The following is a 13,600-nucleotide window of genomic DNA, read 5'->3' as shown; positions in this document are numbered from 1 at the left end:
ACTACGCTCCTTCGGAACATCGGTTCACGCACGCATTTACATGCGCTGAGGTCGATTCGCAACGCTCCTCGCTCATTTGTATCGGCTTGAGCCTTGGTCGACGTCACTTTATGCAGGGAATCTTTACGCACGTCGACCGCAGGCACGCGACAACTCTACAGAGACAGTTGTCACCTTGAGAAGAACTGCATCGCGTACGACATCCAAAGTAGGTATGGTTTCACGCCCGTTAAACACGGCGACTTGGCCGGTCCCGAGGGAGCGACGCCTCCGCCCCCGCTGCGCTAGTCTGGCATCCTGCCGCAGTTCTGGATCGGAGGCGGGATAGAAACGAGGGACGCAGATGGGGCCGTGAGACAGCGATATGTGTGGGTCTGATGCCATGCAGCTGGCCGAAGGCTGCCCTCCGGTTCACAGTGCACAAGGAGAGTGCTGCTCAGGCCTGACCATGTGCCATCCAAAGCGCGGCAGCGATCGGCTGATAAGCAGGGTCATGGGCCATGAACGACACGTACAGCGAAATATCAGCACCGAGCGTGTAACGTAGAATTAGGAAACTGATGCAGAGCACCGTATTCGCCTTCATTTCATTCCGCCGTGCATCGACTCGGAACCATCCCATCCAGCCAGCGAGAAGAGAACTGCGCGACCACGGTCGCAGATTGAAGTCCCAGAACCCTCCGCGCCCATCTGTCCCACCACTCCGCTGAGTCTTCCCCGCGCCGTGCTCCGAGGAGCGAGGAGTCGTCCGATTCTGAATCACGGACGCAGAACGCAGAATGCAGAACGCACGCCTCGGGCCCTGAGACCGCTCGGTCTATCGTCCGCGCTGCATCTGCGCCTCCGTGTGGGGGTCGTCCAGCAGGTGGGCGGAGCCATGACGCCCTGACGGGAAAACGCGTGTGGAGTGCAGCTCTTGATAGCGGCTGACACCGCGAGAAGGCGTGAGGGTGAGTAAGAAGGCAGCTGTCGTTTGATATATAAGCTGCGACGTGAAGAGACGCGAGCATTCGGTCGCCCCGCCAGCACGAAATCGGCTTTCACGACGTAGAATACGGTAAACACCACGCAAGGCAAGATCGAGACGTGCGCATCAGAGTTGCCGTGGTTCCATCCGAGTCTGCCAAGGAAGCCTCCATATTCCCGCAGCGCAACGGGGAAGATTTTCAAATGGTCATCCGCGGTGAGATGCACTTGTGCTTCACGCAAGGAAGATTCCGTGCGAGCGTGGCGGGTTCGTGTCGCTCCTGTAGCAGTGGGCGTCAGATAAGAAGGGAGAAGCTAGTCGAACTGCGCCAAACGAATGGATGGCAGCAAAGAGAGGCAGAGCAGAGACCTTTCTCGCAGTGTGCAGAAGACCGAGCCAAACAAGCTTGTGGCCGTGGAAAAGCAGGTTGAGAGCGTAAGCGCCGCAGGAATCAGAAAGGTTTAACTGTAACACTGACGGCGCTAAATCGTCGCAACCGAGGGGACTCATCGATCCTGCCGCCGTTGGTGCATGTTGTTTTATTCTAGACAGCGGGGCTATAAGATCGGTGCGCACAGTGAGGTATTCAACCCTCGTACGACCAGAATCCGGAGGTGGTGGAGCTACATGTCGACGGGTCACACCTTCAAGCTTAGGATCCACCAGCTAGCATGTCCTAACTTCTTGTTAGATGAGTACTTGAGTACTCGTCTTCGAGAACGTTTGAACAAATGATCGAGAGGTAAAATGGAGACGGAGGAAACGAGGAAACGAGTAATATTAGCTGACTACGCTATATGACTAGCTCAGGTACGTAAGAGGCACCTCGTCAGCCACAACGAAAAGGATGTAAATACGGAGAAACATGGGATGGGTTTTAGGAAGAAGGGAGAAGGTGAGCAAGATGTAGTGGAAGGGATAGTTGAGGAGGAGAGAAGGTACGTCGTGTGTGGGGGTGAGTGCGCCGCTTATATTCTCCCCAAATACGGCCGGCTAGCCGAATGCCAATAGTGTGCCAAGTTTGCATGAGGCGGACACACAGGCGTCGGTGCGTGGACGTGGCAGGAGCACCCTGAGTGGGAGTGGGGGGTAGTATGCCCAAGAAATAGTGCGAGGTGTACAATGGCCAGACATCACTGTCGATAAACAGTGAACGCGCGACGAGTAGGATGTCCTCCATGAGTGAGGGTGTGGTTTCAGCTCCGAGTAAGAGCTTGGACGACTCCGTTATGACGTCGCGACGGGCATTTTCTCGCAGGGGTGCAAACATTGGGCATTCCACGAAGAGATGATGGGGTGTCTCGAGCGCATAGCAACCGAATTGGCACCACAATGACGAGTCGCCAAATCGCGCAAAGCGTGTGTATGCTGTATCCAATTGTCCGCAGCGCGCATAGAGCTGCACTAGAGCGGAATAAGCGGATGACGCGCGAGTGTACGGGTAGTCTGGCGGTGGGAGGTCATTGTAGAAAGGCAAGGCAAGCGTGCGCAAGGGAGTGAACGAGCGGTCATCGACCACAGCAGCGACGAGGGCGTGGGATAGATAAGTAGATGGGTCAGATTCAATATAGCCATCGGAGGAGGAGAAAAGAACGTAGTCATCCATGGTAAAGGTAGGAATGGGAGGTGTAGGTAAAGGAAGCTGGTGAGATTGAGAAGCGATCCGGTCAACAAAGGCATTCAAACGTGATGGAAGAGAGTCGGAGGAGGTGTGTGCAGGTGTGTAGTTGACTTGAACAGGGTGATGAGTGGGAGAGGTGAGGATGAGTTGTATCCACCGATAGAGAGAACGCGCGGGGAGCCGGGACCACTGATAAGAGGGGGGGGAGAGGATGTTGATATGGAGTCGTTGATGAGGCGTACAGAATTGAGATGATCTGTATATAAAGGGAGGAGGGAAGAAGGTGGAGAGGGAGACGGAGCGGAACAGGCAGAGAGGGAGGAAACGACTATCCCATAGACTTCGGCATGAAGAATGGATGCGGAGAGACCAAAGGAGGAGAGGGAACAGGCGAGAGAAGCAGTTGGGGTGGAGACAGCGAATGTTACCGATCGGAATTGACGAAAAAGAGCAGCTGCGGGTGTCATGGAGCCATCGGAGGCGCAAGTCGGCGAGGTGGAAGGGAATAGAGGAAGATGAGAGGAGTGAAGGAGAGTGAGGATAACTTGCTCTGCGAGGGTTCGACGCAGATCACGAGGCAATGCTAGTGTCCAATCACGAGTGACGCTAAGGTCACCAGTACTTCCATTGCTATCACGGGTGCTGCGGGAAACAGCACCAGAACTTCCTTGGCCGGCAACGAGGTATGGTAGTGAGAGAGACTGGAGCCAGCCGCTAACGGCGGGCCAGTCAGAAGCTGCTGCGGTGAAGCGTAGCATGTTGGATACGCTTGCAGTAGGGTGAAGAGACCATGAAGGCGGTGCGAGAGGGTCATTGGATGGGAACCAAGTCACAAGGTGGTGAAGATGAGTAAAACCTGCACGCTCAAGGTTAGTAATCATCTGCGGGGAAGGCATGGGGTGATCAGGGAGAGGTGGTAACGACCGAAGAAGGTGACACAGAGAAACATCCCCCGAAAATAAGTAAGAGAGATCGGTTTGACGGATGGAGAGACGGAGGGTAGATAATACTGTATGTGCAGTAATCCAAGATGGAGGAAGGTGGTGTGTCTGGCATGCATAGGATTCCTGGGAGATGGGGTGAAGAGGAAAGACACAGTGATTGATGGAGCAGGTCCAATCGGCGAGCGTGATATGGGCCATATCATGGAAGGCTGGGTTGTGGTGGTTGAGATCACGCCAAAGCCCGGATACCACGGCACAATCATTGAGTCGATTTATAGAGGGAAAGTCAAAGCCGTATACGTAATGCTGAATTGGGAGAGAAAGAAGGATTGCGTTAAAGCGAAAGGGAAACGAAAAATATTGGTGAACTCGAAGGGCAAGAAGATGGTCGAGTTCCATCGCATGTGAACGGGAAATAGGCTGGAAAGCGAGATGAGGACGTAGGCGGGAAATAAGGCATTGGGCAAAAATGCGGCGGAGCACTGTAAGCGGAAGGCGAAGGGAGAGGTTAGGCAGATCGAAGGATAAGATAATATCACGGAGCTTCTCAAACTGATGCTGCGGATTGTTAATAGAGACACGAAGGAATTCAATATGGGAAGTGGTCACCTGCACGTCATGCCAGATGAGAGTGCTAGAAGCGGGATCATCCGGAGAGATAGAGGGCATACGCATCAATGGGGGAGCATTCAAAATATTAAGCAGAATGAGAAGAGACTTAACCCAATTAGTAAACCAACCGTACGCTGCTTGAAAGCGCTCCATGAAGAGGCAAGAACGTTCAAGGGATCCCTGAGTAGTGGTGATAATCGCAGAGTCATCCATCGCCTCCACCATGTTTACTGGGAGCGTTAAACGATCATCCGGAAGATAAGGCCGGTGAGCAAGCTGTTGAAGAGAGGCAATGAGGAGACCATCTCCGTGTTGTGCAAAAATGTCTTTAAGCCAGTGATTACCGAGACTTGTCATAAGAGTGGACTTCATCGGGGAGATTGGGCCCCCTTGCTTGGTGACGTCAGAAATTATGAGGGGCTCTGTAAATCCATGTGCTGTCTTGACCTGGTAAGGCACATCAGATTGGGCGGAGATGTCGAATTGAATGAGGGTGATGGGGAGTCCATAAGCAGTCACAGCATCATAGAAACCCTGTGGCTCAAGATGATCGAAGCCTTTCTGTTGATCCCGGCAAAGAATGTACAGCGGTGTATGCATGCGATTCAACCAAGCCTCGAGTTGAGCTAAAAATGAAGTAAGATCACGACCTTGGATGCCCGGCTGAGTGGCGACCTGACCGGGAGGGAGAATGTGGTGTTTAGCCAGATAAGGTCCGAGGAGGAGGTTGAGCCAGGTGAAGGGCATGTTGAGGAGAAGGTTACTGCAGCAAACTTCGCGATAATTGGAGAGCATTGTGCGAGGACCACGCTTGTAAATGGTGGAGAGTGTGCAGGGCTTGACTGTATCCGGAAAATGTGAGTGGGAGATTTCGAAATTGAGAAGGTCGAGAACAAGCTGAAGAGAGAAATCATGTAAGGCTTTAACCCACCATTTCTCCCAACCATCTGGACCAGGTGCGGGCCGGGGTTTGCCATGTCGAAGTAGTAATCGTAAATCATCCAGGGACATGGGCTGCGGCCAGTGGAAGGGGTCATGGCTGGTTTGTGTGCGGATTTGAACAATGGAAGGAGTGGTCAACCAGGGTTTTGGCATAGGAGGGCGGTCTTGCTGTGCAAACAGGGTGGTGAAATAAGCACGTGTATGAGATTTAATCTCATCAGGGCCAGTGATAAAGTTAGTAGGGTCATGTTCAGATGCCAGGGCAAGCGGGGGGCCGAAGGAGTCATAAGAGGAGTGGTAGAGCTTCTTGCATGACCCGCCAAGAAGAACAGCATTAATCTGACCTTTCGCAGCTTGGGTTGCTCGTCGTTGCAATTCTTTATGCTCTTCGCGATAACGCAGTTTATTCAGCGTGCATCGGGTGGCTATCAGGAATTCAAGGAAGGAGGGGTGAGAGTGCATGGGAGAAAAGGCGTGAATATAGGATGCGACCCAAGGTGCCCGCAAAGCCAGGATGGGAACATTATTGGTACGTGCTGCAAAAATGAGGCGATTAATACGACGGATCTCAGTTACAATTAGTCGTATAGAGGGGCTTGAAGGTTTAGATATGGGACAGTGGGATTGTCGGGGCAGTTCAAAGGCTTCTTCTGCTGCACGTTGGAAAATGAGTGTGAGTGCGTTATATCGAGTGTTGAAGGATGTATCATCGGTGACTTGGGAGGAGTGGAGAGAGTCGTTTTGAACCAGGGAGTCAACTGCATTTGCAAAGGTGGCAAAACGGTGCGTCTCATGTCACCGAGGGTAGTAGAAACGTTTCGGCTGATCAAATGGCGGGGGTTCACAAAAACGCACTGAAGTTGCGTGGGGAAGAGGCGGGGTTAGAATAAGAGAAGCCCAAATGGCCCGGTGATCTGTAGCAGGGATAAAAGTGTCAGCAATTTCGATGGTTCCCATGAGGATTTCCTGTGTAGAATAGGCTACATGATCAATGATGGATCAGCCAACATGGCTGGAGAAAGTATAGTTAGTGTTAGCATCAGCGTCACCTTGAAGAGTCCATAGATCAATCGCCTGGGCCGTATGTAGGAAATCTGTGTAGTGGCGCTGGGCGGCTGAGATAGAGGGAGTAGAGAAAAGTGTCTCCGTCATTGAGACAGAGGCATTGCAATCGCCTATAACACACCAAGAGTACCGCACCTGATTGCAGAGTTCCGATATGGCAGGCCAGAAGGAGGAAAGTTGCTGTTCATTTTTGCCAGGGTCCCACGGAGCATACAGCCCGATGATTCAGTGAGGGAACCCATGCCCATCCTCGGTGAGAATGATAGCATCAAGGATGACTGCACGACCGTGAAGTTGTGGGGGAGTTGGGATATGCTGTGTGTGAATGGAGCGTTTGATACCAAGAATAACCCCCCACTTTCTGGAACGTCCAGTGGACAGCGGAAGACCTGGTTCCTCAAAAGTATTGTATCCATTGACACGAATACGAGAAGCTTGAGGTTGAGGTAACTTGGTTTCGTTAATGATCCACGCATGAGGCTGCCGTAAAGTAATGGCATTAGCTATGGCGGCCATTTTAGAGACATTAGCCAGCCCGTTCGCGTTAATAGCATAAGCTTGAAAAGTATTAGAGGCATGTACCGTAGGAAGGAGAAGAGAGATAAGAAACATCAAAAGAAGCAAATGAGTAGGTGAAAAGGTGAAGGGAAAGTGAGCCGTTGACATGAAAGAAGTTAAGTAGGACATAAACTGGGTGCAAGAGTGAAGAAGGGATCCACTATGCACTTCCGTACTTTGCCTGCTTCGCTCCCCTGTACACTGCATTTGTCATTCACTAGGGAATGATGTAACGAGGTCAGGAAAACAGTGAGGTTTTTCAGGAGGAGACACTGCGTGGCTTACCATTTCTGTCTGCATTCCGTCAGGCTGAGGGCCAGGTGGGGATGGAGTCATGCGAGGCCTCGGTTGATAACGCTGCTGCTCATCGGAATCGATTTCAGGGCGTAGGTGGCCAGATGACGATTGGGACAAGGACTGAGCGGTAGAGTGTTCTGCAGCAGGGGTTGGCAGTAATCGGAGAGTGGTGTCAATGTGCGAAGCGAGCGCCTGTAATCCTCGGCGAAGGTGAGCTGCTCGGTCATTTAACTCGTGGGTTTCCTCATCAATGGAGTGGATGCGAGACTGTATATACTGATGTGCATTGGGTTCGGGCGCCAGAATGAGCTTATCCTCGAGTTGCGCCCGACGGTCATGCAAGCGACCCAGCTGATTCTCAACGGAGGAAAGCTGGGCCGAGGTAGAGACAGAGGACGCTACCATGGAAACTGCTGACATGACGTGATTGCCCTGTGAGCGTAGCTCCATTATCATGGCATGCTGCTGCTTTACCACATCAGAGAAGGTATGCACAGTCTCTAACCCTTGTTGGCACAGTGCATCAATTTGTGCCTGAATACTGCGCTGGTCGGGAGAGGTGGAGGGAGAGGAGTGAGACAAGAATGCTGGATTGAGAGGAACATCGGCACTGTTGAGGAGATAGAGAAGGATAGGCTGAGAGATGGAGATAAAATGAGGTATGGAAGTGTCAGAGAAGAATTTGAAGGGATCCGAAACCAGGCGGGAAGTCGTCGCCCAGTCTTTAAGGACAACAGTGTAGACCTCGCCCTCCAGCACCATCCTGCTGTACGCGATAGCATCATTGCCATAACGGCGGTGAATGTAGGTGTTAAGGCGCCCTTCGATGCCTTGAAATTCTCCGCAGCCCGCAACAGCCACTTGCAGACTGTAGATAGGAGGTATGAACTGAGATTGGACGACAGGGTAGGTGCGCCGGTCAAACATGGGAGGCTGTTGACGGAGTTGAGCAACATGAGTGGGATCAAGTATATCGAAGGTAATGCGGAAGGATCCAGCAGAAGGCTTGCTGAGGAAGCACCCCTGAAAAGTCATACCGTGGTCGTTCATCCATTTTTCCAGCCTGGGCTGCATGGTGCGGGCATGCTGTTCACTGTCCATGATGAACATCACACGCCGCGACTGATCTGTGCCACTTCCAGTTCTCCAACCTGCGCGCAATCCACTGCGGCCATCGAACACCTTGCGGACCTGCTCAAGTATGTCAGGTCGCAGTTCAGGGGTTAGATCAGGGTGCAAGGAAATGAAGACATAATCAACGGAATTTCGGGGGTCACCGGGGTGAACCTGGAAGGGCGGAAGATGCTGAGTGGGATTAGTGTTGTTGAAGTCTGACACGAGTTGGGAGAATTGTGTGTGCGCGGACTGCACGGATGAGTGGTCCAGTTCGGCTATAATCAATTCCACACCTGTTATGACTGCGTCATCTGAATCAGTTTGCAGGGATGGAGAGCCTGCACGAGAATAGGGGATATTGGGACGAGAAGGTAAAGGGAGCGAGAACGAAGACATGAGGGATAGGGGCTATAGTGGGACCGAGACAGGCGGTTCGAGAGAGTATTTGCTGGAGTTACTAAGGATGAAGAGTAGCGATGCAGGAGTTACTAAGGACGAAGAGTAGCGAGTTTTTAAATGCAACAACGGTGATGGTGGTGGTGGTGGTGGTGGTGGTGGAGGAAACGCGGTGCCAGTGGATGCGTGCATGTGGACCTTTGACTCCTCGAGCTTTCATCCAAGCTGCTCTGCGTCGAGTGCTCCAAACGATTCGGGCGTTGTCCATTATTTCCGCCGTTTCCAGGTAAATACTCCAGCGAGACGACTTATAAGTTGCTTGCTAACAGACACTATCAAATCCGAGGAGATCTGAGTCAAGAATGCTGATGCACTGATGTCTTAATTATTGCCTCCGACTCCCCATTGGTTGTATCGGCCTTTGGCCATAAGGTAATGACGCGAGGGAAACTCCCTGAGACTGGAGGCCTAAGGATTGATGAACGCTTTGAGGAGTTGCATTGGCGAGAGCGCTTCAAAGATAAGTGCATGGCGGTCAACTTCAAATATGCTTGTCGACATGGATTGGATCATGAGCGCCAGTAGATTCATGTTAATTGAAAGCTCATAGCATGAGACTTTATCCCATTCACGATGCATCAGGAAAAAATGGCTTGACTACATGGCCCGACGTAGCCTAGGTAGCAGTGGTAGCCCGGTAGACAAGTCCCCGGTTATATTGTACCGGTAGATGCTGCAGCACCTCTATAGTGCCCTGTAGCCCAGTAGGCATCCTATGTAGCTATAAGTAATCCATTGTAATTGGCGGTAAAGTGGTAGCCCCTGGCCAAATTTCATAGCTAGAAGCTGAATAGCCATCGAATCACACCAATAGACACAGTGCAAGAAATATATTCAGAATATATTAGCTATATTACACTAAACCGAAGTGCTGAAGCAGGGAAGCACCAGCAGATCAGAGCAGCGGGAAACAACAAACAGTGCCTGGCCGTTCATGTGTCGGCTGCCTGCACAAACGAGGAGGTCGGGGTTAGCGATGATGACGCACACCGTGATAGGGTGATAGAATGGCATGGGCATCGGGAATGCCATGTCGTGCGCCCGCCTGTGCTCGAACGCATTCGCGTCCATGCGCCCGGTGCGAACGCGTTCCGCATCACACTGCCGTCGCCATGTGAGCTTCTCCATGTGCGCACGCACTGGTCGATGTAACGTTTTACATACCGTGCACACTCGTTGGCGTACCGACTGCCCATGAGCTGATGCGAGTGCCACACGAGATCGATGTCGAGCATTGGCACGAAAAACGACATCAGCGATGAGCTCATTAGGTCCAAGAATCTGTAAAGTAAAGCCGGACCCGAGGCATCAGCATGTCGGTTTCACTCGCAGTAGAGTGGGCAGTACACACGCATGATAGCGGGCCATAGCATGCATGAGAACGAGCTCGTCCTCCTTGTCGTTGAAGTAGCCCAGCTCGGTCCACCCAAATGCATACATCTTGTCAATGAACGAGCCTTGCCGAACAACCTGCTCGCAGGCCCGTGTCAGTCATGAGTCCGCAACAGGTGAGGGTGGAGAACATACTGCGCCAACCAAATCGATGTAATGATACTGTATGTTGCTTATTACGGCATCTTGTTTTTGAATTTGGCAGACGGAGGGGCGAAGGGCGAGGGGAGTGCAAAGCGGTGGTGTAAGGGTGGGACCGTTGACCTCGTGCAGCCACGTGGTGTCTCCTCGCAGTCCGCGTGTCAGCTCCTCACGTGAATGAGAAGGCTGGAGGATGGAGGGGCGAAGGGCGAGGGGAGTGCGAGGTCGTTGACCTTGCGCAGCCATGCAGTGTCACCTGGCTGTCCGCGTGTCGGCTCCCCATGTGAATGAGGAGGGCGGAGGAAGATGGGGGACCAAGGTGCGAGGAGAGTGTGGGAGTGCAGGGCCGGAGTGGCATCGTCGCACTGCGGTAGCCGGTGCAACGACAAGGAGGCTGCAAAGAGTTAGCACTGTATTGTAGGGATATGAAAAATCTTTCTTTAACTCACCTGGGGGTGCCCTTCGACCTCCGAAAACAAACATGCTGCCGAACATTTGCATTCGACGACATGGGGGAGCGCGAACTGGAGGTTGGAGGTGTTTCCAAAAGTCTGCATCATGCATCGTGAGTACCACCAGTACAGAAATATTTAGGACATCTGCATGCGAATGATAGGAAGGCAGAAATGGCATAGATAAACTGAGAGGACGAGTAGCAGTGAGATGCGACACTGCAGCGAACTGAATTTGATGAGAGACACACCAGTGAGAGGCCAAGAGACAAGAAGAAAGACAGTGATGCCAACAGAGGATGCGCAAGAGATGGGATGACCCACAAATTTTACCAAGTTTCACGAAGCACGTGATCGATGGTGCCATAGTTCGTAACAACTGCCCGATGCTTCCCGCCCTTCCCGACCTGCTCTGGAACTACAGTGAAGTGCGAGGTGAAGTAGGTTGCTATTGGTTCTGTAACTATATAGCTAGCAGACAAACACAGAAAATATGCCAACACTACATTCCATAGTTCATTTACTGTCTAAAGTTCACAGTGCTCCCAAGCCACTGAAGAGCCAGCTTAGCCAAGAAATCCCTTTGCAGATGCCCACATTTACGCTTGTATGCACCGGGAATTGGGCACGTTTGAGATCTCAATGCACGGTAGCATATGAACCAACACAATTTTTAAGATGCTTTTAAGCTCCGCTTGATAGGCATAACCTCTCTATGGTGCTATGGAAATGTGAGTGGTGGCTACACAGCCCTACAGAGGTGTACATTGACCGATGCATGGCTACATGCCCTACACGTGTCTACATAATCATGGCGGCAGCTACCTCACTTGGGGCTTTTTCCTGATGTGTGTGCCATTCCCTTGTTACTGCTTTGACGTATATCCCCGCTTCTCTTTATATCATGCCAAGCACTAGACTTCAAGCTTCAAGCTTCAAGCTTCAGTAGCGGTGCACATCTCTGCTCAACGCCGGAGAACTACAGGTTACCCGTTCCTATATCACTTCACAATTCTCGACCATTGAGGCTTAAAGCGTGGCGCAGGGCCACTTCGGCTATTTTATGCATCCCGCTTTGCCATTGTCTCCCGATGCTGTGCTTTTCTGCACGAAGTGGCGCAGGCGGCGAGGTATACGAGCACCGGGTATGCAGCTGCCCTCATCTTCTCTCATAGTTTGCTTCGATGCATCTCCATCTTGCTGAATACTTTCTCCACAGTAAGTAGACTTATGTGCCCATCTCCTGCATTCCATGCAGCACTCTGACAATGCTCATCTTGCTTGTTTCAGATACGGTGAATAAGGATGTCCCAAGAACTCGCCGTGCAAGCTCTCATCCTCACTGAAGGACAGTCTGAAGTGCAGCTAATCCAGACGGGCAGTAAGCCAGGTCAGTATCTGTTTTCTTAGAGGGCGAGCTCACCCTCTGGTACCACTGCAGGGTTGCCCCAACTCCATGAGTCACAATCCACTGTCATGTACGACATGCTCTACCTCCCCAATGCCAAGGATTGCACAGTTCTGGTCATCAGTGGGATAGACTGGACAGCGGACAAACAGCGTCCGCGACTATTTTTGGGAAATGTAGCCTCTAGGTTCAAGAGCATCATCAAGCTGCAGCTTATTGACTGCAAATTCCAAGGGCCCGGAGGACAGGAGGCATTCGTTCGCTCTTTCCCTAAGCTTCAGACATTCAGCAAACCTTGCGAGGACACCTTTGAAGCCGTTGCCTCGGAGGAAAACTCGGCGCATTAGAAGATGGATGTGGCCTTGGCCCGAGGGTGGTGGATGTGGAGGATCGATGTTTCTGTTGGCCGTACTGATTGAAATGTCTGAATATAACACAAATTTAATTGTGCACGTCTACGTCCCCTTTGACAGCTTCTACGGCCTTTATTCAGAAGAGTATAGATTCGAGCCTCACCGCGCCACATTCTCTGTTCATAGACCATACTGCGGTTCAACTTACAATTAGATATCTGCTGCCACCGATCTCTAACCACACTTGTCCTCATCTGTATGCTCCTCTAGTCCTCTATGACTATCTTACTCGGCGTTACATGTCGGTATCGTATTCTTGCAGTCTGTGATGGGACGTATAGCACGGTGACGGTCCACGAGCTGTGAATGCACTTCAATGGGAGACTTGCCCGTGTCCGTACACATCCATTTACCATGCCTGATACACAGTGGGCTTGCGATTCCAGAAGGCGTTGGTGATGATAACTGAGCGCTGAGCATGAGCACGGACCAGAAGATCTCAATCTAAAGCAAGCTTTGGGCCTTGCTCTTCCTCGCAAGATTATTCTCTACACCTACCGATCCACAGCGTCGCCCTGCTCTCTCCAAATACGATGCCATGATACTACTCCTGCGTGTATGAATACCGCATCCTTCAGCTGGATGCCTGCTATCATCTGTCCTTCAGTTTCTGAGTGTACTCGAGGCGCTAATGTACTCCTCCGCCATACCGGAGTCAGCATCACTTTATCAGTCCGAGTCCGCCTGTATTCCGGTAAGTACACTCTCATTACACTCAGAGCACCCCTCATCAAAATTTATAATATATGTTTCACGCAGGCCATACGATGCCCCTACTCGGACTCGGTGGCAGAGAACTTGAACTGCACGACCGCTTGTATTGCTCGCTGAAGCACGGTTACAGGTGCTGCTCTCTGCGCGATTTATTTTCAATTTATTACACTTATGGCTCTCCAGACTCGGACACCTCAACTCCGCGCGATTCTATGCCAATGAAGCTGAGGTCGGCAATGCTGTCCGAGAGAGTGGTTTTCTCCGTGAAGAGATCTTCATCAGTGCATTCGTTGCCTCACCTCTTGATTCATATGTCCCTGCTACTTTCTAACCCGTGCTTGTCCTATATAGCGATAAAGGTCATGTCCGATGAACATGGCTATGCCAACATGCTGAAGGCAGTCGACAACTCACTCAAGTGGTTCAGCTCTGGTGCACATCCAATTCTCTATGCATAGCATGAATTCACTTATACCGTGTCCTGCAGATTCCCTGGATCTGT

General features: G+C 51.6%; 7 protein-coding genes across 7 annotated transcripts; 2 read left to right on the top strand and 5 right to left on the bottom strand.

Annotated features, from left to right (window-relative positions):
• Nucleotides 1–1,844: 1,844 nt before the first annotated feature.
• SCP_0300220 (hypothetical protein) lies at nucleotides 1,845–2,573 on the bottom strand (the record flags this gene model as incomplete). Its single annotated transcript, XM_027755419.1, has 1 exon — nucleotides 1,845–2,573. The coding sequence occupies one exon, from the start codon at nucleotides 2,571–2,573 to the stop codon at nucleotides 1,845–1,847; it is 729 nt and encodes a 242-aa protein (XP_027611220.1).
• A 74-nt stretch (nucleotides 2,574–2,647) lies between these two features.
• On the bottom strand, nucleotides 2,648–5,548 carry SCP_0300210 (hypothetical protein; the record flags this gene model as incomplete). Its single annotated transcript, XM_027755418.1, has 1 exon — nucleotides 2,648–5,548. The coding sequence occupies one exon, from the start codon at nucleotides 5,546–5,548 to the stop codon at nucleotides 2,648–2,650; it is 2,901 nt and encodes a 966-aa protein (XP_027611219.1).
• Nucleotides 5,549–6,376: 828 nt separating this feature from the next.
• SCP_0300200 (hypothetical protein) lies at nucleotides 6,377–8,518 on the bottom strand (the record flags this gene model as incomplete). Its single annotated transcript, XM_027755417.1, has 3 exons — nucleotides 6,377–6,708; nucleotides 6,843–6,903; nucleotides 6,995–8,518. The coding sequence occupies 3 exons, from the start codon at nucleotides 8,516–8,518 to the stop codon at nucleotides 6,377–6,379; spliced, it is 1,917 nt and encodes a 638-aa protein (XP_027611218.1).
• A 918-nt stretch (nucleotides 8,519–9,436) lies between these two features.
• SCP_0300190 (hypothetical protein) lies at nucleotides 9,437–10,018 on the bottom strand (the record flags this gene model as incomplete). The annotated part of the gene is made up of 3 exons (XM_027755416.1): nucleotides 9,437–9,679; nucleotides 9,739–9,859; nucleotides 9,930–10,018. The coding sequence occupies 3 exons, from the start codon at nucleotides 10,016–10,018 to the stop codon at nucleotides 9,437–9,439; spliced, it is 453 nt and encodes a 150-aa protein (XP_027611217.1).
• A 254-nt stretch (nucleotides 10,019–10,272) lies between these two features.
• On the bottom strand, nucleotides 10,273–10,612 carry SCP_0300180 (hypothetical protein; the record flags this gene model as incomplete). Its single annotated transcript, XM_027755415.1, has 2 exons — nucleotides 10,273–10,505; nucleotides 10,561–10,612. 2 exons carry the CDS (start codon nucleotides 10,610–10,612, stop codon nucleotides 10,273–10,275), a joined length of 285 nt encoding a protein of 94 aa, XP_027611216.1.
• Nucleotides 10,613–11,868: 1,256 nt separating this feature from the next.
• On the top strand, nucleotides 11,869–12,318 carry SCP_0300170 (hypothetical protein; the record flags this gene model as incomplete). The annotated part of the gene is made up of 2 exons (XM_027755414.1): nucleotides 11,869–11,953; nucleotides 12,005–12,318. The coding sequence occupies 2 exons, from the start codon at nucleotides 11,869–11,871 to the stop codon at nucleotides 12,316–12,318; spliced, it is 399 nt and encodes a 132-aa protein (XP_027611215.1).
• An 833-nt stretch (nucleotides 12,319–13,151) lies between these two features.
• Nucleotides 13,152–13,556, top strand: SCP_0300160 (hypothetical protein; the record flags this gene model as incomplete). Its single annotated transcript, XM_027755413.1, has 3 exons — nucleotides 13,152–13,228; nucleotides 13,282–13,379; nucleotides 13,450–13,556. The coding sequence occupies 3 exons, from the start codon at nucleotides 13,152–13,154 to the stop codon at nucleotides 13,554–13,556; spliced, it is 282 nt and encodes a 93-aa protein (XP_027611214.1).
• Between the last annotated feature and the right edge of the window lie 44 nt (nucleotides 13,557–13,600).

The sequence above is a fragment of the Sparassis crispa genome (genome assembly GCF_003851025.1).
Source record: "Sparassis crispa DNA, contig_000002F, whole genome shotgun sequence".
NCBI classification, from domain to species: Eukaryota; Fungi; Basidiomycota; class Agaricomycetes; order Polyporales; family Sparassidaceae; genus Sparassis; species Sparassis crispa.
This window is presented reverse-complemented; position numbering and strand designations above follow the sequence as displayed.